Source organism: Leptonychotes weddellii, chromosome 8 (assembly GCF_054177405.1).
Source record: "Leptonychotes weddellii isolate Sample4059 chromosome 8, ASM5417740v2, whole genome shotgun sequence".
Classification (NCBI taxonomy): domain Eukaryota; kingdom Metazoa; phylum Chordata; class Mammalia; order Carnivora; family Phocidae; genus Leptonychotes; species Leptonychotes weddellii.
The window spans coordinates 122,718,181-122,745,088 of record NC_138376.1 but is presented as its reverse complement, the minus strand read 5'-3'; the positions used below and the strand labels follow the sequence as shown (position 1 = coordinate 122,745,088).

The window sequence follows — 26,908 nt, the reverse complement described above, 5'->3', positions numbered from 1 at the left end:
TGGTCCATATATACAATGGAATATTACTCAGCCATCAGAAGGGATGAATACCCAACTTTTACATCAACATGGATGGGACTGGAGGAGATTATGCTAAGTGAAATAAGTCAAGCAGATAAAAACAATTATCACATGGTTTCACTTATTTGTGGAACATAAGGAATAGCATGGAGGACATTAGGAGAAAGAAGGGAAAAATGAAGCGGGGGAAATCGGAGGGGGAGACGAACCATGAGAGACTATGGACTCCAAGAAACAAACCGAGGGTTTTAGAGGGGAGGGGGGTTAGGGTTAAGGAGGACATGTATTGCATGGAGCACTGGGTATTATACGCCAACAATGAATCATGGAACACTACGTCAAAAACTAATGATGTACTATATGGTGACTAACATAACATAATAAATAAAATAAAATAAAAAATGAGAAGCCTTCCCTGAGAACAGGTCCTTCTCTCTCAATGTGGCTGACTAAAATAGGCCAGCAAGACTGAGGACTAGCCCCTGGGCCCTGAGGAATTCACCAAGATAATAAAATGTTACCTCCAAAAAAGTAACCTCTTGGGTGAGGACACCATTGGCGTCCCTTCACTGGCCAAGAAAACTCAAGTCCATCTTGGTTGTTCCTATATTTTACAGAGGTAAAGTAATAACATGAGAAACAAAGTATGGGTCGGCAAAATGGCCAACCACAAATTCTCCAAGAGCTGAGCTCTAAAGGACTGTATCTATTGTCCTTCACTTTTCTTTAGCTCCTGACTATTTATTTCATGGACATGACTGACTGCCTCCTTGGCATCCATTCCCCACATCTTCTTCCTAACAGAACTGCAACTGGGCTCTGCTCTCTACCTCTCCTCCCTTGAGGACATAGGCCTTAGAGGAAATTGACCCCACCCTCAGCTCCTGGGGTGCTCTGATTTGCCTCAGTCTGTTTCCAACCCCAGAGCTCAAGAAAGAGCAAGTGCCCTGATGTCGTCAATGAGACACAGGAGTTGGTTTTCTTTTAAGCTTTCTACTGAAGCATTATACACATACAGAAAAGTGCATGTATCATGTGTATAGCTTGACAGATGTTCACAAACTGCATATGCCTGTGTAACCAGCACCCAGATCAAGAAGCAAAATATCACCCGCAGCCTGAAAGCCCTTTTCTGCCCTCTTCCATTCACTATTCCCTCAAGGGTAACCACTGTCCTGACTTCCAACACTACAGGGTCATTTTGCCTGTTTTATACTTCTTTTTATATAAGTAGAATCAAACAGTATATACTCCACGTCTGGCTTCTTTTACTCACATTATGTGTGTGAGGGACTCATTTTTATTGCATAGAGTTGTAAGTTGCTTACTTTCATTGCTGTATAATATTCCATGATGGAATAAGCCAAATTTATCCATTCTGCTGTTGATGAGTATTTGGTTGGTTTCTGGTTCAGGAGTACAGCAAATTGTGCTGCTATGAACATTTTAGTCCTTGTCTATTGAGGACACATATATGCACTTCTGTAGGGTAAATACCTAAGAAGGATTGCTGGGCTGAAGGGAATATATACATTCAACTTTAGGAGATACAGCCAAATGGCCTTCCACAGTCCCACATGGGACTGGACCGATTTTCCCTCCCATCTGCAGTGTATGAAAGTTCCATGTCCTTGTCAACACATGTCTGTCTTCTTCACTGTTACCATTTTGGTGGGGGTATAGATGAGATTCAAGGAGTTTTGCTGCAGGCTTCAAGTTATCTCTTCTCATTTAGAGGAAGCCAGCCCATTCTCCCCATGGATGTGAATGAGAAGCAATAGCCAAAATGATTACTAGTAGCCAATTGAGGCCAATTGTCATCAAGTTAAAATGAAAGGACTTGATGACATCATTAAGCTGCTGAATCAACAAACAACTCAATCCATTACCTCCCAGCTGCTTTGCTTTCTCTGTTGTCTGTATTGGAAAGCATCCTCCATGTTATTTTCAAAAGCACTTGAGCCTACCACATCCTTGCTTCATTTTTCTGATGGGGAAACTGATCACCAGTGAAATATAACGGTTACCCGAAGGCCTGGGAGTTAGCAAAGGGTAGAGTTCAGACCCAGCCTACTGCTCTGCCCCCCACATCATTGCCAGCACCCCCTTCCTAGCAGGCGGTACCACTGTCATCTCTCAGTTTGTGCACGTGACTGCGAGTCCTTTGATCACATAGCTGCCATTTGTCAATGATGCCAAATTATGTAGCCAGTATGCCAACAGCCATGCCAGTTAACGGAGGGACCAACCATCTTATGCAAGAGGGGATTAGCAGCTGTCTCCTTGCTGCATCCTGTTCCGAGGAAACTGTCAGCCACACGAGGCAAGGCCCTGGTCCTCCAGGGGAAAAAGGACTGGTGCTTTTTAATCATAAATCACTAATGAGGACACGAAGACAGTGAGAAAAGCAGGAGCAAAAATTAGAGTAGCAAATGCATCTTCCAGCTAGGCAGATGCAGGAGCTGTAACTATCAGCTTCCCGACTTGGAAACCCAAGAATCTTTTGCCTAGTTTTGTAAAGGGACAACCCATTGATATAAAAATTCAATGGAGCAATGGAAGGCAGTTCAGTGACCTAAAATATCTCCTCACTATAAACCAGTCTTTGTGATTCAGCCTAACTGCTCTGCCAACACACAATATTGTAAAGCATTCTGCAGCTGACTTGTCCTCATGTCCGTGGGGCAGACAGAACTCATCACTTTCCCCTTCCAACCACGGTAAATTCATGGTCTTCAAGATCCAGATCAACTAGTGGAGTTGCCCCTGGACTCTAGATTCAGATGCTTGCTGCAGGACCAGCAGCCAAACTGCTCATGTCACTCCCCCACACTTAAAACCCTTCAATGCCTTCACATTGGAATTCTAATGAAATTCATACTTCTTGGTCTAGCATTCAAGGCTCTATATGACCTGGCCCTGCCTATTTCTCTGACCATGCTGATCTTCTTTTTATTCCTTGAACATGCAGTAGTTCCCCCCCGCCCTTACCCGTGGTTTTGCCTTCCATGGCCGCTTCAGTTACCTGCAGGCCAGAAGCAAGATAATCCTCCTTCTGATAGGTGGTCAGCAGGTCAAGCGCCATGGTCAGCAGGGAGTCTGCTTGAAGATTCTCTCCCTCTGCCCCTCCCCCTACTTGTGCGTTCATGCATGCACACGTTCTCTCGCTCTCTCAAATAAATAAATAAATAAATCTTTAAAAAAAAAGAAGAAGGGTGAGTACAGTACAGTAAGATATTTTGAGACCACATTCACACAACCTTGATTATATTATTATACTTGTTCTATTTTATTATTCGTTGTTGTCAATCTCTTACTGTGCCTAATTTACAAATTAAATTTTATCATAGGTATGTATAGGAAAAACCATAATATATCTAGGATTCAGTATTATCTGTGGTTTCAGGCATCCCCTGGGGGCCTTAGAACACAATCCCTGCAGCAAAGGAAGACTACTGTACCATGTTTTTATGGCCTCGGGGACTTTGTGATTATACTTCCTCTTCTGGAACTTCCCCCCCCAGCTCGTTGGCTAGTGAGCAAGTCATTCTTCATCCTTAGTCAAATGTCACCTTCTCCAAGAGCCTTCTCTGACCAGTTTCTCTGAAGTAGCACCCCTATCACTCTTTATCATGGCACCTGGTTTATTATCTTCCGAGTGCTCACTGTGACATGTAATCACTTGTTTATTGCCTATAAGCTCCACAACATCAGGGACCCTGTATCTCCAGCCCCTAGAATGGCAGGAGGAACATAGGAGATCTTCAATGACTATTGGTTGGATAAATGGGTGAATGCATAAAGGATGATCCAGTTGTGGATTAACCAGTGGTGTGGCTTTGTTCTCTTCTCTGCTACCTGAAGTAAGACCATTTAGCTATTCACTAGATCCTTTGCCAAAGAAATGTTCCCAAGAAAATAAAATACAGAGAAAAAAAAATAGAGTGGGGAGAGGTTAGGGGGAAAGGAGACTGGAATATACATTAAACATAAGATTTAAAACTATCAAATAAAAATAAAAAAAAAAAAGATTTAAAACTATCTGTGGTTTGTTTTTACCATACTGTCAGGTGTCCTGGGGGGCTGCATGAGGCAGATTGTGAGTCCCATCCAGAGCCACACAATAGGATCTTGGGATTACATATATTTTTAAATGAGCTTTTCCATTTTTTGTGACAAATTTTGTGACCAATATATTGGTCAGCCCCTGGGAAGCCACTGGCCTTTTGAAAAGATCTCATGATAAGTGTGACATACAGTTTTCTGAGCACATATATGACTATTAGGGTACGCTGTATAAAAACGAGTATCCCCACTTCAGAGATAGCTGTGCAATCAACTGCCCATCCTTAAGCACACAGTGAATAGTACATCATCACTAGAATTTTCACCTTCCACAAACCTTCTGGTTCAAGCTCCCCATTTCACAGATGAGGAAGCTTGCAAAGCGAGTTAGCAGATAACTTTCTCAGGGTCACAGAGCTAGTGAGGAAAAAGATCAACCTCGGCCCCAGACTCCAGACTCCAGATTGGGTCCTTGCACGATACTACAACACATCAGCTAAGCCCAGTCATGAGCAAAGGAGCGGGTTTCCCATCAGAACAGCGAAACACAGGAAGGGGCGGGTACCCTGCTGCGAGAATCTGCAACCCCCACAGCTCTCACCTTGGCTACACGGAGAGGGTGACAGAGATGAACACAGACAAGCCCAAACCAACAACTCGTCGGGGTGCGTGCGGAACCGTGACCTCCCGCAACATCTTCACCCAGGTGCGACTCAGCCCAGAAGCCATCTGCCCCCAACGCTCAGGAGCACCCCAGCCTCAGAGATTTTCACCAAAGCTCAGGGGCCCGAGTACCTCAAAAGAGAGGCCAGGGCCCTCCCTGCCTGACGCTGGAGGGGGAGTAATCCTCTCCCCAAACCAGTACTCAGCAAGGCCTGAGCAAGACCGTGGGGGCGGTAGGCACGCGGGTGGGGGGTAGGAGGGGATGACAGGAAGGGAGGAAGAGAGGGAGGAGCAAAGCAAGGACAAATGCCTGTGAATCCCCTTCTCCGGATTTCAGAATCTCGGCTCAGGTTTCTAGGGAATGGAAAACAGCTCTTCACCCCAGCTTCCCGACCGGCCGCGGCCAGAACCCGCAGACCAGCGCCCTCTCCACCCCTCCCCGGGCTCGACACTAGCCGGGGGTTAGGGGCGACCAAGGGCGGGACCCCCGCCAGGCCGGCAGCGCACCCGAGTCCCGGGGTTGGACGGCGGGGGCGGCCCGAAGCCCCGGGTCTGCGCCCCCTCCCCGCAGCCCGGCCCGCCGGCGCCCGCCCGCCCCTACCTGTAGTAGCGGTCATCTTTGAAAGGCGTGAGGTCCTCCTTCAGCTCGCGGTACGCCTCCTGGAGCCGCTTGCATAGGTGCTTGAGCTCGCTGCAGAGCGGGGGCTCGAAAGCAGGGTACTCGGTGTCCATGCCCGCGCCGCGCCCGCGTTCCCGGCGCCGAGCCCGGCGTCCCCTCCTCCCGCCGCTCCGCCCTTTGTATTGCTTCCTTCGCCCCTCTCTTCCCAGCTCCGGCGGCCGGGGGCTGCCAGCGCACTGGGCGGGACCGAGAAGGAGGAGGAGCAGGCGGCGGGGGAAGTCGGGAGGGGGCGCGGAGGAAGGTGGGGCGGGGCGCGCTCAGGGCGCCGCCGCGAGACGCGGGTAGCCGGGCCTGCCGGGGTGCGGACAGGGTCCGCCCCCGAGCCGTGGGGGCCTAAGCAGCGGAGGGTGCCGCGCTCATCGGCCCCCGCCCAGGGAGAAGGAGCCGGGACGTGGAAATCCAGCACAAGGTCATCCGCCGCCCAGGACAAAAATATGAAGGGCCACCCTCGCTACAGCTCGTATTGGGAAAAGGAAGCAACCGGAGATGACAGGAAAAAAAGGAAAATGGGGCTTGGAGGAGGACTGAACAGGTCAAAAACTGGAGCCAGCTCCCACGTTCAGCACCATGGACAGCCCCAGACTGTTTCTCCCCCCCACCCCCGCCCTGGGTTCTACTTGGCCTAATGCAAAAACATTTAAAACCAAGCCCATTATGGTTATGTCATAAGAAATATTTTTTAACGATAAAGGAATGTGTCCAAATGAGATGACTCTTCCCACACGTTCTATAACCATGGGAGGAGGGGGGAAGGAGGGAAAGGCAAGGGAGTTTCTCATCCTCTACAAGCTCAACATTTGAATATAAAATTAAAAATCACAAATCAACACGTCTTCCATGGGAAGACTATCTAAAGATGGTGATGGTGTCATCTCTGGCGAGTTTTTACAATAATAAGTGAAGAAACAATTGTTCCTCATGAGATCAGAGTGTTTCCACCTGAGTGCAAGGTTTCCATGCACTGTTGATCTTGTATGCATTGGGGGAAACATTTTACAAACATACATTTGGGGGGCCCCACTTACACTATTGAATATAAATTATAGAATACAGGTCCCAGGAATCTGTATTTTTCAAAGCTCCCCAGGTGAGTCTAATGATCAATCACTTTTACATATTCTCAGAATTCCCATGCTATACTCTAATTTAACCCAGTCTTCCTTGCTCTTTTTTATCTCCATTTTTTTTTTTTTTACATTTTTATTTTTAAGCAGTCTCTACTGAGCCAGCCAGGTGCCCCTATCCCCATGTTTTATTTCCTCCTCCTCCTCCTTACATTTTGGAACAAATTTTTTATCTGCTAGCTAAGCTCTCTTGTCAAGTCTTGCAAATAACTCCATAAATTGTGATCATCCTGCACCCTGCACAGTTCAGTTTTACCCTTAATTCGTTAACATGAGTGTTTGTATTTAACAATCTCCAAAGGACAAAGAATGGAGCTCAGAACTGACTCTACCCAAAATACAGTGCAGAGAGGCATGCTAAGAAGAGGAGCTTCAGAAAGCACACGTGCTGATTTGTTTCCTGAAATGAGATAGAGACTGTGAGACCAGCATCTGCCACACTTCAAATATTTTATGATTGGCTACAGAGAGCTTAACACTGGGGAAAACATTAATCAGCCTCAAAGATACACTAGAATGCTTAAAAAAAAAAAAAAAACCCTCTGGGAAGACTTCCTAACTTCTCCAGCCTGAGCCTTTTTTCCCTTTGAACCACAATAGCTCCTAGAGGACAATACAAGTTTTCCTGCTCCAAAATTGTGCGATACTAATCTATTTTGTGATCTCTTTCACCACAAAGAGCTAGAAATGCTAGATAAAATATCCCATGTCCACACCTGCATACATATATATTATACTATAATTACTTTTATATAATACATATTATATAAAAATATACTATATATAAATATATAATATATAAATAAATATATAAATATACTATATTTACATACATATATATTAGTATATATAAATATACTATAATTACATACATATAATATACATATATTGTACTATAATTACTTTTCCTTTTCTGTACATTTTATGTCCTCTAGAATTACCAAGGTCTTTTTTTATTCCTTAGTTGTCTATGTACTGATCATTAATTCAACCTCAGGTCCCCCCCCCACACACACACAAATTGCCTAACTCCCCTCTTAAGATATTCAGGCACAATGGTGTGTTCTATCCATTTCATCTTTGTGAAATCTCTTCTTGGCCTTCTGACCAGCTCTGGACTGGTTGCCCTAGGCCTGGTGCACAGCTGTTATCTAAGCAATCACTCCACCATCATCCTGGAGATCTTCTCACCTTATATGTTTGGGTCCCATGTCTTTCTCTTTATTGATGAAGCATATCTTAGAAGTGCCTGAGAGTCCCATTGACATCACAGTCTCTGCATCCTATAGGTCAAAGCAGTATATAGGGCCAGCCCAGATTCAATGGAGTTACCATGACTCAACCCCTTGATAGCAGTGGCGTCATGCCCAAAAGAGAGGAGGGGAATTGTTTGGGGCTATCTTTGAAGATTGTCTTTTATTCCCATTTCAGCACAGTTCCCCTGCCCATGATTGTGGCCAGTGTGTCCCAGTCCAGACACCCTCTATTTTATAGCCCTAGGGAATCAACGTCTAGTTTCCTGACTGTTAGAGAGTGAAAATTGCTTAGTTGCACAGAGTGGAAAAAGATTGGGAGATTTAGCTGCTTCTTGGACTTTTGATCAATCCTTCTGCTTTTTTTTTTTTAATTGAGGTACAACATACATAAAATGTGCAATTTTAAGTGTATAGATCATCCAAATTTCAAGTATGTATTCATCCATGTAACCACCACCAACATGAAGATATAGGACACCCCAGAAAGCTCTGTCTTCCTTTATAGCCACCTCAATCCCAGTGGTAACCACTATCCTGGCTTCTATCCCTATAAATATATTCTACCTGTTCTTTTAGTATTATATGAATAGAATGATACAGTTTGCATTCTTCTGTGTTTGGCTTTGTTTGCTGAATATTATGTCTGTGAAATTTCTTATGTTGTTTCCTATAGCAGTAACTTTTTGTCTTGTTTTCGTTTTTATTCTCTTGCTCTACAGCAGGCCATTGCTTGGATATAGGACAATTTATCGGTTCTACTGCTGCCGGTTTTTGGTTATTATGAATATGAACATTCTTGTACATGTATTTGGAGTGAGTATATGCACTTATTTTACTTGGGTTTATACTTAGTAATGGAATCACTGGGTGATAGATTAGGCAGAGTTGGCTTTAGTAGATTGTTTTCCAAAATGGTTGCACCATTTTACATTCCTACCAGCAATGTCTGAGAGTTCCAGTTGCTCCATGTCCTCGCTAATCTGAATTTCATCTGTCTTTTATTTATGGTCTGTGGGAGTCCATTCTCCTGGGTTTTGCTCCATCTTTTCTCTCACCTCCAAAGAAGATGCTTGTGCTGCTGGTTCCTGAAACATTTGAGCATCTGTGGTGTGGATTGGGCTTTCCTTGCTGCTGTCGAAGGACCTGGGTTTTGATATCTGTTCCTTTTTTCCTATGATTTGCAAAATTTTGTTGCTATTATCTCCTCTTCCATTCTCCTTGTCTCTGTGGGTTTACAATTTTTTAAAAATCCCTTTATTGTTGTTTTACCGGCATTTCTAGGGTTTTCATGAGGTTTCAGCAGAAGTAATGTGTGTTCAATCCCCCACCTTCATCTTGGCCATGCCTTATTAACAATATTATTCTGGTGCTCACCTCAGATAGGCACTTAATAAGTGTTTGTTGAATACCCTCAAGTTACCCCCCTTCTACTTTTTCACTCATCAGAAGGACCATTATCTTGTGATGCTCTTACATAACTGAGAGGAAAAAATGCACATTCGTTCAGTTGTGGCAAAGAACACAGGTTCAAATCAGAAAGACAAGTGACACTTTTTTAGCAATGTGAACTTGTGTTGAATACTTAATATCTCTAAATTTTGGTTTCGTTTTTATTCTCTTGCTCTACAGCAGGCCATTGCTTGGATATAGGACAATTTATCGGTTCTACTGCTGCCAGTTTTTGGTTATTATGAATATGAACATTCTTGTACATGTATTTGGGTGTAAACAAGGATGTAAAACATCCTTTCACGTGTAAAACAAGGATGATGATACTGGCTGCCCCACGAATTTGTGGGAAGGATTATGTAGAGCACTTAATGCAATGCCTGATCTATAGTAAGTGCTCATTAATGGTTAACTCTCCCAGGGGCATTTACATACTTCTTCTCCCAAGACTGAGGATATCAATGCTTTCTCATTTTATTTTATTTTTTTAAGATTTATTTATTTATTTAAGAGAGGGAGAGCGAGAGAGAGAAAGAAAGTGAGAGAGTGCACGAACAGGACGGGCAGAGGGAGAGGGAGAGAATCCCAAGCAGACTCCATGCTGAGTGCGGAGCCCAACGGCTCCATCTCAGGACCCTGAGATCACCATCTGAGCCCAAACCAAGAGTTGGATGCTTAACCAACTGAGCCACCCAGGTACCCCCATACTTTCTCATTTTAAAAACATATAGAGCACAGAGAAGCTTAGGCAGGAGAGTGATATCCATCACTGGGAAATAATCACTGTTAACATTTTTTTAAACAGATTTTATTTATTTGAGAGAGAGAAAGAACGACCAGGGGTGGGATAGGGAGGGAGGGGCAGGGGAGAGGAAGAAGCAGACTCCCTGCTGAGAGGGGAGCCTGACAGGGGCTCAATCCCAGCATGCTGGGATCGTGACCTGAGCTGAAGGCCCAGGTTTAACCGACTGAGCCACCCAAGCACCCCCACTGTTAACATTTTGAAATACTTTTCTTATAATATATGTAATACATTAAATTACTTCTCAAGTTCCTTTAGTGATTGGTTGGGCCATTTCCATACCTTATAGAATAATTGGTGAGGCACAAACTCAAACCATACTAACTGGTTTATTAGAGAAACTGCCTTTGCCAACACTGATACCCAGCACCTCACTGCTAATGTGATCGCAGAAAGGATCTTCTCTACAGCTAGGACATGGGTCATTTCCATTCAACTAATCCATTAATCCCACTCCTACCCAGTCTCCTTATAATTTATGCAGATGTTGGCTGGCCAACTCTCCCTTGCCCCTCTGCTTATTCAACTTCTTACTTAAGAATAAGACAGAGCAAAAACTCACCTTCAAGCCAAGGCAGTGTGTGTGGAAACGGCCTCACTCATTCTGTTCCCAGTCCTTGTGCATCTTTCCTTACAATCTCGCACAGCTACAGTATACATACTACTTTCCAAATGCCACACCCCTGGCTTTCTGTTGTTCCCTATAACTCTGTTTTCCCCTCAATCTTTAACATTTTGCAAAATTGGAACAATATCATATAAACTATTGGGAATACTGCTTATTCACTTAAGAATATAGTGACACATCATTATACAAACTCTTCTTAAATATCATTTTAAATGTTGCATAGTGTTCTAGCTCAGGGATGTACTTAACCATTCCCCTATTCTTGGCCATTTTGTTCCTTTGGTTCTTTTGCTTTTATAAACAATGCTGCAGTGAGCATCTTTATGCACACATCTTCTAATTTCAGGTTTTATCCTTATAATCAGAAATGAAGTTACTGGGTCAAAAAGAATATAAACGTTAACATTACATAAAGTTTCAAAAATATAGGGAGACGAGTTAATAAACCTTAGATACCTATCAACCAGCTCCAAGATGGGAATTGACGTTTAAAAGAGGATGCTTGCTAAATCAAAATAATAAATGTCTAATGGTGGAACTTAAGGCAACAGTTATTGGTTTAATATGTGTTTGAAAGGAGGCACTTTTCTCTAGCAGAGACCTTCCTGTTAATGTCTTTCAAGTCACACAAAGCAGGTAACCACTTGCTCTACCAATACTTACTTCTTTATCCTTGAAAATAGTGTTGGCCACAACGCAGGTGTTCAATAAATACTGCTGATTGACTGAATAACATAACACTCCTTGAACTTTACCTAGAAACGGACATCCAGCCAGGAATAAGAGAGACTAAAAGGAGTCATGCAAACAGCAATGAAAATTAGCTTGCAGGGATACCTGGGTGGCTCAGTCAGTTAAGCATCTGCCTTCAGCTCAGGTCATGATCCCAGGGTCCTGGGATCTAGCCCCACATCGGGCTCCTTGCTCAGCAGGAAGCCTGCTTCTCCCTCTGCCTGCGGTTCCCCCACTTATGCTCTCTCTGACAAATAAATAAATAAAATCTTAAAAAAAAAAAAGAAAGAAAATTAGCTTGCAGGCATAAAGAAAGTCAGATGGCTATTTAGGTCTTTAATCCATTTGAGTTTATTTTTGTGTGTGGTGTAAGAAAGTGGTCCAACTTCATTCTTTTGCATGTAGCTCTCCAGCGTCCCAGCACCATTTATTGAAGAGACTCTTTTCCTCTTTGCATATTCTTGCCTCCTGTATCATAGATTGATTGAGGATGTAAGTGTGGGTTTACTTCTGGGCTCTTTATTCTGTTCCATCGGTCATTGTGTCTATTTTTCTGCCAGTACTATACTGTTTTTATTACTACAGTTTTGTAGTATATCTTGAAATCTGGGAGTGTGATACCTCCAGCTTTGTTCTTCTTTCTCAAGATAGCTTTGGCTATTAGAGGTCTTTTGTGGTTCCATACAAATTTTAGGATTGCTTGTTCTAGTTCTGTGAAGAATACTATTGGTATTTTGATAGGGATTGCACTGAATCTGTAGATTGCTTTGGGGAGTATGGACATATTAACAATATTAATTCTTCAGATCCATGAGCACAGAATATCTTTCCATTTGTTTGTGCTGTCTTCCATTTCTTTCATCAATGTCTTACAGTGTTCAGAGTATAGGTCTTTCACCGGCTTGATCAAATTTATTCCCAGGTATTTTACTATTTTGGTGTAATTGTAAGTGGGATTGTTTTCTTAATTTCTCTTTCTGTTGCTTCATTATTAGTCTATAAAAATTCGGTAGATTTCTGTATAATAATTTTGTATCTGCAACTTTACTGAACTCCTTTATTAGTTCTAATAGTTTTTTGGTGGAATCTTTAGGGTTTTCTATATACAGTATCATGTCATTTGCAAGTAGTGACAGTTTTACTTCTACCTTACCAATTTGGATGCCTATATTTTTTTCTTGTCTGATTGTTGTGGTTAGGACTTCCAGTATTATGTTCAATAAAAGTAGTAAGAGTAGATATCCTTGTCTTGTTTCTGATCTTATAAAAAAAAGCTTTCAGTGGTGCCTGGGTGGCTCAGTCAGTTAAGCAACTGTCTTCAGCTCAGGTCATGAACCCAGGGTCCTGGGATCGAGTCCCGAGTAGGGCTCCCTTGCTCAGCTGGGATCCTGCTTCTCCCTCTCTCTCTGCCCCTCTTCCTGCTCATTCACTAGCTCTCGCGCGCGCACACCTGCACGTGTTCTTTCTCTCGTTGCACACTCTTTCTCAAATAAAATCTTTTTTTTAATAGATTTTATTTATTTATTTGAGAGAGAGAGAGGGAGAATGAGCACAAGTGGGGTGCAGGGGCAGAGGGAGAGGGAGAAGCAGACTCTCCGCTGAGCAGGGAGCCTGACACAGGACTTGATCCAGGACCCTGAGATCATGACCTGGGCTAAAGGCAGATGCTTAACCGACTGAGCCACCCAGGTGTCCCTCAAATAAATAAAATCTTAAAAAATGTCTTCGGTTCTTCTTGAGTATGATGTTAGCTATGTATTTGTCATATATGCCTTTATTATGTTGAGGTATATTCTCTCTAAACCCACTTTGTTGACAGTTTTTATCATAAACATGTTAAATTTTGTCAAATGCTTTTTCCTACATGTATTGAGATGATCATAAGCTTTTTATCATTTATTTTGTTACTGTGGTGTATCACACTGATTTATTTGCGAATATTGAACCATCCTTGAATCCCTGGAATAAATCCCACTCGATATTTACCATTGAATTAGGTTTGCTAATGTTATGTTCATCAGGGATATTGACCTATAATTTTCTTTTGTTGTTGTTGTTGTGTCTTTGTCTGATTTTAGTATCAGGGTAATGCTGGCCTCATAGAATGAATTTGGAAGTTGTCCTTCTTTTGTTATTTTTGGACTTGTTTGAGAAGAATAGATATTAACTCTTCTTTAAATGTTTGGTAGAGGGGCACCTGGGTGAGTTGAGAGCACCGACTTTTCATTTCAGCTCAGGTCATGATCTCTGGGTCTTGGGATCGAGCCCTGCGGTGGGCTCCATGCTCAGCAGGGAGTCTGCTTGAGATTCTCTCTCTTCCTCTCCCTCTGCCCCTCCTCCCCACCTCACCCTCATGCTCGTGCTCTCTCTCAAATAAATAATTTTTTTTTTTTTAAGTTTTAAATGTTTGGCGGAATTCACCTGTGAAGCCATTAGGTCCTGGATTTTTGTTTGTTCAGGGTTGATTACCAATTCAATTTTGTTAATAGTAATCAGTCTGTTTAGATTTTCTATTTCTTCCTGATTCAGTCTTAGAAGATCGTATGTGTCCAGGAATCTATCCATTCCTACTAGATTGTCCAATTTGTTGGCATATAACTTTTCATAGTAGTCTCTTATAATCCTTCATATTTCTATGGTGTCAGTTGTTAATTCTCTTTCATTTCTGATTTGAATGCCTTCTCTTTTTTTTCTTGATAAGTCTGGCTAAAGGTTTACCAATTTTGTTTATCTTTTCAAAGAACCAACTCTTGGTTTCATTGATCTTTTCTTTTTTTAAAGTCTCCATTCCATTTATTTCTGCTCTGATCTTTATTATTTCCTTCCTTCTATTAAGTTTGGTTTTTGTTTATTCCTGATATAAGCTTGTATCACTATAAACTTCCCTCTTAAAATTCCTTTTGCTGCATTCCAAAGATTTTGAACCATTGAGTTTCCATTTTCATTAGTCTTCAGGTATTTTTTATTTCTTCTTCCATTTCTTCATTGACTCATTTGTTGTTTAGTAGCATGGTGTTTAGCCTCCACGTGTTTGTGTTTTTTCCAGTTTTTTTTTTCATAATTGATTTCTAGTTTTATACCATTGTGGTCAGGAAAGATGCTTGACATGATTGATTCAATCCTCTTAAATTTACTGAGACTGGCCTAAGGTGTGATCTATTGTGGAGAATGTTCCATGTACACTGGCAAAGAAGTGTATTCTGCTAGTTTTGAATAGACTGTTCTATGTACATCTGTTAAGTCCATTTCGTCTAATGTGTCATTCAAAGCCACTGTTTTCTTATTGATTTTCTATCTGGATGATCTATTTATTGATACAAGTGGGATGTTAGAGTCCCCTACTATTATTCTATCACTGTCTGCACCACTGTTCAATTAAAAATCAAGATCATGTTAATGAGGTTTTGAATAATATTTGGGGCTGGCAACTTTTATACATTGTCTAAGTGAACTACATTGTCCCTCTAAATAAAAATTAACTGAATATACAGTTTGTAAATCTTCATGGCTTTGATACATCTGTAAAATGTGTTGGTAGCAAAAAAGAAGAAATGCCACTTAAAATTAATCCTTTGCATCCCTTCCTGTTTGAAATATGAAATTGTAAGAGACCTCAGAGTTATACACATTTACATTCTGTACAGACTTTCCTATGGTTACTGGCTTATTTATTGATTAGGTGTTAAAGGGCATTCATTGTTCCTTCTGAGACAATAAGGCACTTTGCAAAGCATAAGTAAATCAAAAATACTCCAGATAATTTTCATCTTTTGAGAGGGACAAAAAAAGTAAAGCCATAAGAAAATCGAACTAGAAGATGAGGTGGGGAGGGCAATGACTATGGTGGGATGATTAATTAATTGCTAAATCAAAAACATGCAATTCTTTTCTCCGCTCTTCAAAGAAACCATGCAATGTTTCTTACTTTTCTGGCTCTTAACTGAGATATTCCCTGGATACACTACTAGTGGTAATTTTATTGCCAACAGTTATAATAATAGACCCATTTTATTGAGCATGTACTATGTGCTAGACACTGTGATAAGCACTTGATGACACTGTCATACACAGTAATCTCAACAGTTTTAAGAGATGGTATTTTAGTCAGGTTCTCCAGAGAAACAGAACCAAATGGAACTGATAGATAGATGATAGATAGATAGATAGATAGATAGATAGATAGATAGATAGATAGACAGATAATGAGAAATTGGCTCACGTGATTATGGAGGCTGAGAAGTCCCACTATTTGCCTTCTGTAAGCTGGAGATCCAGGAAGGCCAATGGTGTGATTCCAGTCTGAGTCCAAAGGCCTAAGAACCAAGAAAGCCAATGGCATTAGTCCAAGTCTGAGGGCCAGAGAAGATAAGATGTCCCAGCTCAAATAGTGAGGCAGAAAAAATGGGGAAAATTCTCCCTTCTCTGACTTCTGTTCTATTCAGGCTCTCAACAGATTGGATGACGCCTACCCACACTGGGGAGGGCAAGGTACTTTACTAAGCCCACCGATTCAAATGCTAATCTCATCCAGAAATAATGTTTAATTTGGGCGCCCCATGGCCAGTCAATGTGACACATAAAATTAACCATCACAGCGGGCTAGTACTATTATTAGCATTTTGAAATAATTGATGCATAGAGGGGTTGAATATATGCTCATAATTCCATAGCAAGTAACAGGAATGTCATTTGATCCCAGACATGTCTGAATTCAGAAAACTCAGTTTTACTCAATATATGGCACAGCGTCTACTGAGGCACTCCATTAAAGACCAATCGTGTTTGGAGATTGAGGTATTGTAGTTCTATTAAAAAACAGCTGTTTCCCTGATTTCATGTAGCATCACACAACCCATCGAAGATACTCCCTATACTTAAGGATAAATGAGGCTAAAACTTCTAGAGTCTTGTTACTGTTGTGATAGATAGTAATATTCATACATATATATTACATACAAAAATAGTAGTATTCCTGTCCTCCAGCCTTCCAGGCTCATGCCAGTGCCTCCTACAGCCCAAATCTGACAGGCAGCCAGAGAGCAAGGGAGCCCAGGTGATGCAGTCCATAGATGTCAGCCTTCTGGGACACAGAAGTAGACAGCAGAGATGGGCTCATGGATCCCAGGGAACATGGATCTGGGGAGCGAAGCAAAGAAGAATAGCCAGCATATGGCGCTCACGGAATTTTGCTCCAGCATCAATGAATCCATGCAGTTTGCTGCTTGATGGTAGAGCGTTGATCTAAGAGAATCAAAGCCAGCCCCAAGAGTAGCCTCAGCTGAGAGGGAAGGGTGCTAGCTGGCCCAGGGCAGCACTGGGAGCCATGGGGAGAGCTGTGGTCACCTTTCAAGGTTTGTGCTAGAGCACTGAAAGACAAGGCTTATGAGCCCTTGAATACAATACTAAACCAACACTGTGAAGGATAAGGAAGTCGAGATCCAACGTGATTAAGCAGCTAATACAAGCTAGCACAGTCGGTAGCAGAGTGGGAATGAGACCCTGTCCTCCTGTCTCCTGATGAGGGTCATTTGCCCATCTTTTTCTAAACAGGTCTCGAGACACATCTAGTCCCGTAGGACCATCGTCATCACCAGACACTTCTGGAAATCTCACACAAAGCCCCAAGTTTTCTCAAAGCTTTCTTCCTATTTAATTTTAACACAATTTCAGCCACGAGCCACATAAAAAGGACTCCATGTCTTATAATGAAATGAACAGTGGTGCTCGGTGGTGAACTAACCACGTAGGGGAAATCTGACCTAATCACATCTTATAGAAGGACTAGCTCTCTGGTTTGTAGCTGGAATCGCTGAGAGACACGGGTGGGCAAGGAGGTGATACAGGAATCGCCACCACCCAGTCAGCTCTCAGGGCAGCCCCGTGGTTACCTTGTTGTAGGAAAGGGCAGCTTTTTGAGGTAAGTGTGTGGTGCTGAGGGAAAGCATACAGAGAGGACAGAAGTAGCATTGGTCTAGCTACGTTTTGACGGGTCATTTGTAAGTAACCACTTCGAAATATCTAGAGCGGTACAATATCCTTCCACCAAAGTTTACTGTAAGTGCCATCGAGCCAGTTTGTCCTTACAGAGCCGAGACTCAGACACGGATTCATGGGTGCCATCAGCTGAGATGTCCGCCCACAGGATCACACGCTCTGATTTTGCCACTTTTGTCAAGTGAGATTCGGGCCTCAGAGAGGAGTCACACAACACACATGAAGAGCCCTGGCTTCGAGGTTTGCTGATCATTTCTCATCAGCCACCACCAACCCTCTGACGCCATCTCTCACGTGGAAGGCCCAGGCCACTCCTCAGAATCCACAGGCGGTAGCATGGTAACATTGGACAACAGATCGATCTTGACCTGTCAATTGAGTACAGGGGCAGAACTGGCACTTTACTTTCATTTCATTTTATTTATTTTATTTTTTTAAAGATTTTATTTATTTATTTGAGAGAGAGAGAATGAGAGACAGAGAGCATGAGCGGGAAGAGGGTCAGAGGGAGAAGCAGACCGCCCGCCGAGCAGGGAGCCCGATGTGGGACTCGATCCCGGGACTCGAGGATCATGACCTGAGCCGAAGGCAGTCGCTTAACCGACTGAGCCACCCAGGCGCCCCATTTAAGGAAGTTCTTGACATGTCTGAATTTAGGTTATTTTAAAAATTTTTTTATTTCTTTTTTTTGATTCTTCCCGGTTTTTCATTCTTTATTTCAAGCCAAGAAGTATTTCTGTAGTTGGGTAGGAAAGACGGCGTGGGGTCGGAACCCGGTGCTCTTTCCCATTTCTTTTTTTAAAGATTTTATTTATTTATCTGAGAGAGAGAATGGGAGACAGAGAGCATGAGAGGGGGAGGATCAGAGGGAGAAGCAGACTCCCCGCTGAGCAGGGAGCCCGATGTGGGACTCGATCCCAAGACTCCAGGATCATGACCTGAGCCGAAGGCAGTCGCTTAACCGACTGAGCCACCCAGGCGCCCCTTTACTTTCATTTTAATCTTACTGACCATTATACACCCATTTGTCCCAGACATTAAGAGATAGTAGAAATTCAAAATTGAGTAAGATTTAGTTCCTGCCCAGGAGGGATTCACAGTCTAGTGGGGGACACACGTATAAACAGATCCAAGCAATGTAATTAAGTCTACAGCGGAGGTAAGTCCAGGGTACCTGAATTGAGAAGGCCTTCACAGAGGAGGTAATGCCTGTGTTTAAAAATGAGGAATGAAGGGCTCACTGAGTGGAAAGGGGGAGGAAAAATTCCAAGCAGGGGGAACAGTACGTACACCAGAGCACATCTGAGAGTGATGTGTTTAGGAACCAGTAATAATTCGGCATGGGCGAACTACAGGGCTGGCTTCAGAGTGGCAAGAGATGAGTCTGGTCATGGAGGCAGGGGACAGACTAGAGGGGACTTCTCGGTTATGCTAAGGAGTTTGAGCTTTGTCCTGAATGTAGTGGGAGCCATTTAAGGACTTTGGGTTTAAGAGTGACTGGATTAAATGAGTTTTAGAAAGAACGTTCCTGGGGAGCAGGAGAGCAGAACAGAGGTAAGGAGGTGAGGTAGGAGGCTGTTACAGTTGCCCAGGTAAGAAGTGATGTTGACCAGAACCAGGGCACGGGGGCAGTGGCATGGAATGCAGATGATCATCGTTGTCAGGACATTTAGGAGGCAGAATTTGCTAGACTGGAATCTGGGTAGGAGAGGAGGAGATCTCTGGGGTGATTCATTTATCTGGCTTGGGTGACTGGTAGTGCAGTGCCAATCGTTGGGATGACGGTGACTTTGGCTTTGGGCGCCCCAAGTGAGCGGCACTCATGGGCTGCACCCTAGAGATGGAACTGTGCTTCTGGTCCTCTTACTGAGATCAAGTGCAGGCAGTGGGGCCTGATGCTCTCGTCCCATTATCTCATCATGGTGAGGCAGTGATAATATACAGCTTACGTTGACTCCATCTAGAGACAACTTGACTATTTTCCTTATGACACATAATTATGATTGAATGGACACTGTATTAAGAGATGTACGTTTGGAGGGAGGTCCATTTTCTCTCTTAGAACTGACAATGATCCTCCGCTTCTGCCCTTTGCCTTCCTGGAGGCAGAGTGGAGTCAAGGCATCACCAACTAGAGATCCGTCCTCTGCCTCATTTTAGCCCCCACTTGTTCCTGTGGGGCGTTAGTGAAACCCATCCCATTCCAGAGGCCACTGAAGGGACAGGCTTAGTTTGTCTATTCATCAAATGTTCCCACAGACCTACGAGCAGCTGGGCAATTAACGTGGTATCAAGACCCTCACGGGCTGTGTCAGCAGCTGCTCCAGCCCCCAGAGCTGTTGGGAGAGGGTCTCTTGCTCTTGTCGGAGCTAAGGCTTCTCATCACTGCAGTGGGTGGGCCTGCAGCCATCCCTCCCCTGCTGGCAGGATGCCTTGGTCTGCACTTCTCTCCTCTTCATTAAAAAACGAAGAAATCCTTTTTTCTTCCCTAGATCTTTCCCCTTCTTTCCCTTCTCATTACTTTCTACATCTTGGCTTTTGTACCAGCGTGCTTGGCCTTTGTAGCCATTACTAACCAGGTCTTGGCGGTCACCAGGGCACACTGTGCTAAGTGTTGTCTGCTTCTTCCGCTCTTTTCTGCTGGTGCCTCCCCACCCACAGCTCACTGCCCTGCTGGCTGTGGGGAAGGCGAAATGCCACTTTCGGACAAGCCTCACAATGCCAGGTGGCTCACGCTCAGGCCGGGGGATGTATGATGTTGACCCAGACAGAATTGCCAATAGTCAACCATTTGACCCTCAAAAAGGACTTTGGTTCACATCAACCTAGCAGAACTGGTTCATTTCTGGTGATTAACTCTATGCCCACATTATATTGCACACTCGTTCACAGTTCTTTCATCACAGGAATGAAGATTCAGGAGAAAATATTCTTTCCTTTCTCCCAGTCGTGCATATCTTAGCTCACTGATTAATTTGTGTTCTATCTCTGCTGACATTGACGCACCAAAATTTAATTCCAGAAATACATTTTCTTTTAGCTGCTTGTTCATACCCACTTCATCTCGATGTTATAGATACAGATATATAGATATCTCGATGTTCATCACTAGGAGCCGTGGTATGGAAATACCAACCACAGCATCTGTACTTGGGACTTAGTGCCTCCTTGACGCTTTACTATCTTATCCATAAAGTTCTACCCATGCTATTGAACACTGACCACCATTTAATTTAGACTCATCAATGTACAGTTAATTTGACATTATTTGACACTAGCGTTCTGAGTAAGAGAATGCTTATTATCCTGCAGTTTTTGTATCTGCTGTGATAGGAAATGCATTCCTAGAAGATTGCTAGCACACAAGAAGAAATCTTAGCACATAACAGCTTTAAATTTCCCTTCCCCTTCTCTCTTTGGCTTTTATTAAGTTATGAATTTATCCAAGTATCTCATTATAGAATGTAGCTAAGCACTTTTTTTCTCCCCAGACATGTGTATTATCTAATTATTTTACAAAAATATAAACTTTACCTCTGAATCAATTTCTCCCAGAGGAGAGAATACATAAGAAATAAATCTGCCTGTATTACATTTATTCCACAAATATTTATTGAGGCTTATGGTCCTGGCCCTTTCTAATTGCAGGGCACTGTTCTGGGAATTGGTACTGGGCTTTTCAAGCAGTGATGCCCTTTTCATTTAATTAAGAGGCACCGGATGCGAGTGGAGCCTGGCTCCTCCAAGAAGCTCAGGCTCCTGGCAGAGACTCCGGCCCATCCTGACAGCCGCGGGCGGGCCTGAAGATGAGGATAATTGACAACCAAATTGGTAACTTGTTTCTAGCTGTAGAAAAACTAAGGCTAATTTACCTTGTTTCTCCTATTGCTTGAAACTAAGTGTGAAGAATTCTAAACCAACAACAATTTGTTTAAGTAGGTGAAATAAATCGGGCCCAAAGAGCAATCTTAAGCATTAGGCTGGTCTGCCCAGTTTTGAGTGAACCCAAAAAAGGAAATTCACACTTCAGTGATTAAATGCTGGTCATATGCAATTTGTCTGTTGAAATACTGATTCCTAGAGGGAAGGAGAAGGGAAGGAGAAGGGGAGATGAAGGGGAGATGAAATTAAATGAGCCAGGCTTAAGTCAGATGGCCTAGATTTTCCTTTTTGATTTTGTCCTTGTCTTATTTGGGTGCTAGTTTCATAGGGATGGGGGAGAGTGTTTCCTTTTAAAAAAATATTTCTAGGGGCGCCTAGGTGGCTCAGTGGGTTAAGTGTCTGATTCTTGATTTCGGCTCAGGTCATGATCTTGGGGTTGTGAGATCAAGCCCCACGTTGGGTTCCACACTCAGCAGGGAGTCTGCTTGAGATTCTCCCTCTCCCTCTCCCCCTCCCCCTCCCCAAAAGAAAAAATATTTCTAGAAATGTTTGTATGAGAGAGGAGGGATAAGTTACTTGAAAGTTGATGGCACTTCTCAGTAGAACTATTTGGCTTGATATTTTCTTTGTAGGAAGCTTTTCTACTAATGATTACATTTCTAAGTTTTCAAATCTAATGGCATGCAATTGTTCATAGCATTCTTACTCTCTTAACTGTTTAAAATCTCTATCCAAAGTCATGTCCCATTTCCATTCCTAATATTGTCTATTTGTGCTTTCTCTTTTTTCTTCATATACCAGGCCAGGTATTTGTCAAATTCGTCCATCTTTTCTAAGAACTAACTTTTGATATCATGGGCCCTCTTAAATGTATTTTTGGTTTTTATGTTCATTAAATTCTATTATCTTTGCTTCCTTATCCTTTCTTAAAAACAGTTTTCTGCTGCTTTCCCCCCCAATGTCTGAAGATGTGTATTTGCTCACTAATTTTCAGCTTTTGTTCTTATATAAAAGTAAGCATTTAAGGTTATAAACTTATCTCCACTTTTTTCATGGCATTTCACAAGTTCTGGTTCATTATCATTCACTTGTTCTTTGACGTTTTGAATGATTTCAAAATTTCAAACATTTAGACAGTTTTGTCTATTTATTGATTTATACTTTAATTGCATTGGTTTTTTTTTTTTTTTTTTTTTTTTTAAGTAGGCTCTATGCCCAGCATTGAGCCCAGTGCAGGGCCTGAATTCAGAACCCTGAGACCAAGACCTGAGCTGCAATCAAGGGTTGGATGCTCAGCCAACTGAGCCACCCAAGTGCCCTGGATTGTGTTCTAAGAACATAGTCTACATGGTAGAAATTGTTTGAACTTTGTTGACACTTGTCTTATGGTCTAATGTATGATCAAGTTTTATAAATGTTTTATGTGTGTTTCAAAAGGTTTTGTATTCTCTAGTTGTTGAGTGCCAAGTTTTATTTTGGAATAAAACACGGAATTTAGCTTTTGGTTGTTTGGTGAATCTATAACTGAAAGAAGTATGCTGGAAGATCCCACTACAATGGTGGATTTGTCAATGAATTCCTAGAGTTCTATCAGTTTTTGCTTTATATATTTTGAAGCTATGTAAAAACCTTCATTACAGAAACTTTCACCCATTTTCCCTCACTCTTGCCCAAGTACCCATCACCCCTCGCTCAGCTTCGGTCATCAGCACTCTGCCATTCTTGCTTCATCTGTTCCCTCACCATTTTGTTGTCGGGATATTTTAAAGCAAATCCCAGATAAAACATTTCACTCCAATACTTTATTTATGTATGTTTCTCTAGATAAGGCACATAAAAGCAAAATATGCTGAGGCCATTGTGTTAGGTGCCTGTGCGCGAAGAATTGCTCAGTCTTGGTGAGTTCAACCTCCGTGGTTTTCTGAGTCTCCTTTGGGAAGCTGACCCAGTTCACTCTTTTCTGGTAGAACAGAGTCGAGGTGCATGAGGCATCTGCTATTATGTCCTGTATCCAGTGGGTGCTCAGCAAGTGTCTGTGAACCTCTTAGTCACTGGAATCGTTAGCATGGCCTTGAGAAGTCAAGCCCGCTCAAGAGCTGGCAACCCTGTAGGGTAAAATACTTTGGCAAGGCCCCCAAGTCTTCATATTATCCTTGTTCTTCTCCCTGCTATGCTGTGCACCTGGCAGAAACTAAGCAGGGCCCTTGGTAGTTTTGGGGAAAGGGGTAACAGGGTGCAAGAGTTGATGCCAAATACTACCTTTAGTCAAATCCAGGCACACAGCTATACGTTCTAATCCGTACTGGAATTTTGCTGAATGAGACATTGCTATGACAAGTGGTCTCTCAGATGGGTCTTAGATAAGCCCTATTTAGTATATATATATTGAAACCTCTCATGTTTTAAGCACTGTACAAGGCACCGGGCACTCTCCTGCAGTCCACGAACTGTTATATATTCATCCTCATGAATGCCTGAGTACAAGGGGAGATGTGGTCCGAAGGAATGTAACACAAGACTTGATACAGACTGGGGCGAGAGAAGGCTTTTCTGCAGGCATGGTCTTGAAGGAGCTCTGAAGGATGAGCTGAGTTAAAGCTCAACCAGGACAGGCAGTGAGAGGAGCTTGGACAAGGGCCAGTGTGGCGAGGACCTTGCAGAGAAGGACAGAGTTCTGGAGCACAGAACAGCAGGGCAAATGTTGACAGGTGAAGTTGGAAGAGCAGGCGGAGCAGGTAAGGGGTTTGGTCTTTATCCTAATGCTAATGATGAGAAGGGTAATGATGCACTGTTCTCAGCATTTCACAGATGCTAACTCATCCTCCTCAAAACTACCCTATTCAACGGGCACCATACTGTCCTCATTCTGCAGCTGGGGGAACACATGCAGAGCTGCCCCATCATCTTGGCCAAGTCACCCAGCTGGTGAGCAGCGCAGCCATGTAGGCTGGAGGTGATGTCTCTCACCACCAAGCTTGACTGCCATTAAAGCTGCAGAATGATACAAAAACAAGTCGTTCTGTTTTAAATGAAGAAAAACCACCCTAGGAGCACCTGGCTGGCTCAGTCAGTAGAACGTGGGACTCTTGATCTCAGGGTTGTGGGTTCGAGCCCCACGCGGGGTGTGGAGATTACTTAAAAGTAATAGAATCTTTTAAAAAAAGAAAAGCACCCCGGTTGGTGGGTGGAGGTGGCCTGGGTAATGGGGAGCAGGAAGACCTGTTAGGAGGTTCCTGAAGAAGGCTGGGTGAGAGGTGATGGGGGCTTGTACTCGGGGCGGCAGCAGCAGGTCTGGAGAGGAGGGGGAGAAATGGGCGGGACGTGGGGGTGCACTGCTATGGAAAAGGAAGGTGAGGGAGCCGTCAAGGCTGGCACAACTGTGAGCCCTGCGTCGGGCTCCAGCGGGAGAGAAGGGGATTCCGCAGAGTCTGATAGACAGAGAGCTGGCTGGGACCATACACTCGGTGGGGCAGGGCTGCGTCCTCTTCATTCACCACTGGATGACCGGGCTCAACAAGCGCCATGGTGGTTGGTATGTAGTAGGCAGCCCTTAAATATTGCCGAATTAATGGAAGGACAAGAGAAACATCTACGTCCTGAGCCCACCGGCTGAGTACCTCGCCTGCCCGGGTTGAACAATCCCCGAGTTGCCATCCAGTCTGCACCTGGGCTAGTTCTGCATTCTGAAACACAACACAACACACGCAACCACACAACCAGGATGAGTGGGAGTCAGCTACGTGGTTACATTTGCAGGAGTCTTGAGAGCAGATTGTTAAAGTCATTATTAAACATTAAATTGCTACTTACTATGCATCCCTTTCCAACTCCTCATTCAGTGACACTGTGTTGGTTGCTTCAAATTGGCTCTGGTGGGAATATCTACACTGTGGAAATCAGTAGAAGCCATAAATCAAGGGTTGATTTAGTTTTGTTTACTGTTTCAAGCTCTAGACTTAAGAAAGTGATGGAGACAGTGTTAATAATTCAGTTTAAATAGAAAAGTGTGTTGTGTCCTTTGCCATCACATTGTGAATAGCATACAGAATTGAGGAAATTTTCTTCAAATATTTGAAAACTATTATTCAATTTAGTGAAGAAATTGCTCATGTCGGGCGCCTGGGTGGCTCAGTCGGTTAAGCGACTGCCTTCGGCTCAGGTCATGATCCTGGAGTCCCAGGATCGAGTCCCGCATCGGGCTCCCTGCTCAGCAGGGGGTCTGCTTCTCCCTCTGCCCTCTTCCCTCTCGTGCTCTCTGTCTCTCATTCTCTCTCTCTCAAATAAATAAATAAAATCTTTAAGAAAAAAAAAAAGAAATTGCTCATGTCATTAATGTGTAAGTAAAGTTCTGACATTTCACTGGACATACATCTTTGTTGTTTCACTTCTGTCTTGCTCATAAATATAATGAAAGCATCAACCAACATTTACGTCAGAACTACACGTGTTCACCAATGGCAACCTTAGATTGCGTATGGATACAAGCGGTTGAAAAAATCAACAAAAGCATTCCGTGAGAATCAACTGGCTCCATGGAATCATAATAAAGAGTATTGCTTATTTTATTACTTGTAATTGTGTGCTACACATCCTTCACACCATTAGGGTTTATAATTTATTAACTTATATGCTTATGTATGTATATTCATGCATTCCGGGTTTTGTTCTGGAGAGCTGGTTGCTCAACATTTTACCAGGATGCCACTGCATTCAACCCTTAGCTGAAAGTATTGTTCTCATAAAGAGGGTAGGGTGAGGGCGCCTGGGTGGCTCAGTTGGTTAAGCGACTGCCTTCGGCTCGGGTCATGATCCTGGAGTCCCTGGATCGAGTCCCGCATTGGGCTCCCTGCTCGGCGGGGAGTCTGCTTCTCCCTCTGACCCTCCCCCCTCTCATGTGCTCTCTCTCTCATTCTCTCTCTCAAATAAATAAATAAAATCTTTCAAAAAAAAAAAAAAGGGTAGGGTGAAGGAGACAATAGCCAAACAACAAGATCGCTGCTTAGGCAGAGGTAGAGATAATTATGTTTGCCCAGCAGCTAGGACACGGGCAGGCTGAATTCCTTAAATGGGAGCACAGAGAAGTCAGAGTTCTGATAAAGCTGCCGTTTACATTTTACACTCACCACGGCTTCTCCTGAGATGCTTGCAGGTATGGTGACTGGGTCTGTAGAGAATTAGATGCCCTACGAATTTCTGGAAACAGGGCGCCTTTAACAGTAATGGGCTGCCACACTCGCTCAAAGTTGCCTTGCCTCTATCCCTCCCTCCTCCAGTGGGATTCAGAATCCAGTTTCCTCCTCAAGACGGTATTACTATGTAGAGGAGGGGAAATTCTTTTTTAAATACTTCAAAAGCAAGCAGCCTGGTGAGAGCACAGCCCGGCCACGATCTCCCTGGACTAAGCTCTGTCAGTGAAGAGAAGCATTGTTCCAACTCTGCCACAGGAATTTTTGAAGCCCTCAAGAACACACCATGAGCTCTGCAGGTCGTTTTTGTGTTCCTTGGGGGTGACCTCAGGCAGTAAAACTAAAATGGGGTTTGTGATGAAGTGTTCATGTCGCCAGAGTATGAGCTACAGAGTATTTCCTCATTATCTTTCTTACATTCTCTCTG

General features: G+C 43.2%; 1 protein-coding gene across 2 annotated transcripts in view; it reads right to left on the bottom strand.

Moving 5' to 3' along the window:
• TMEM181 (transmembrane protein 181) overlaps nt 1–5,558 on the bottom strand; it is a 73,351-nt gene extending 67,793 nt beyond the window's left edge. The window contains exon 1 of one of the 2 annotated variants that reach the window (XM_081829247.1): nt 5,351–5,558. In XM_081829247.1, coding sequence (XP_081685373.1) covers nt 5,351–5,481 — 131 coding nt within the window. In that variant the 5' untranslated portion in view covers nt 5,482–5,558. The remainder of the gene's footprint in view (nt 1–5,350) is intronic. The other variant, XM_081829246.1, reaches the window with a different exon arrangement.
• Nucleotides 5,559–26,908: the final 21,350 nt, after the last annotated feature.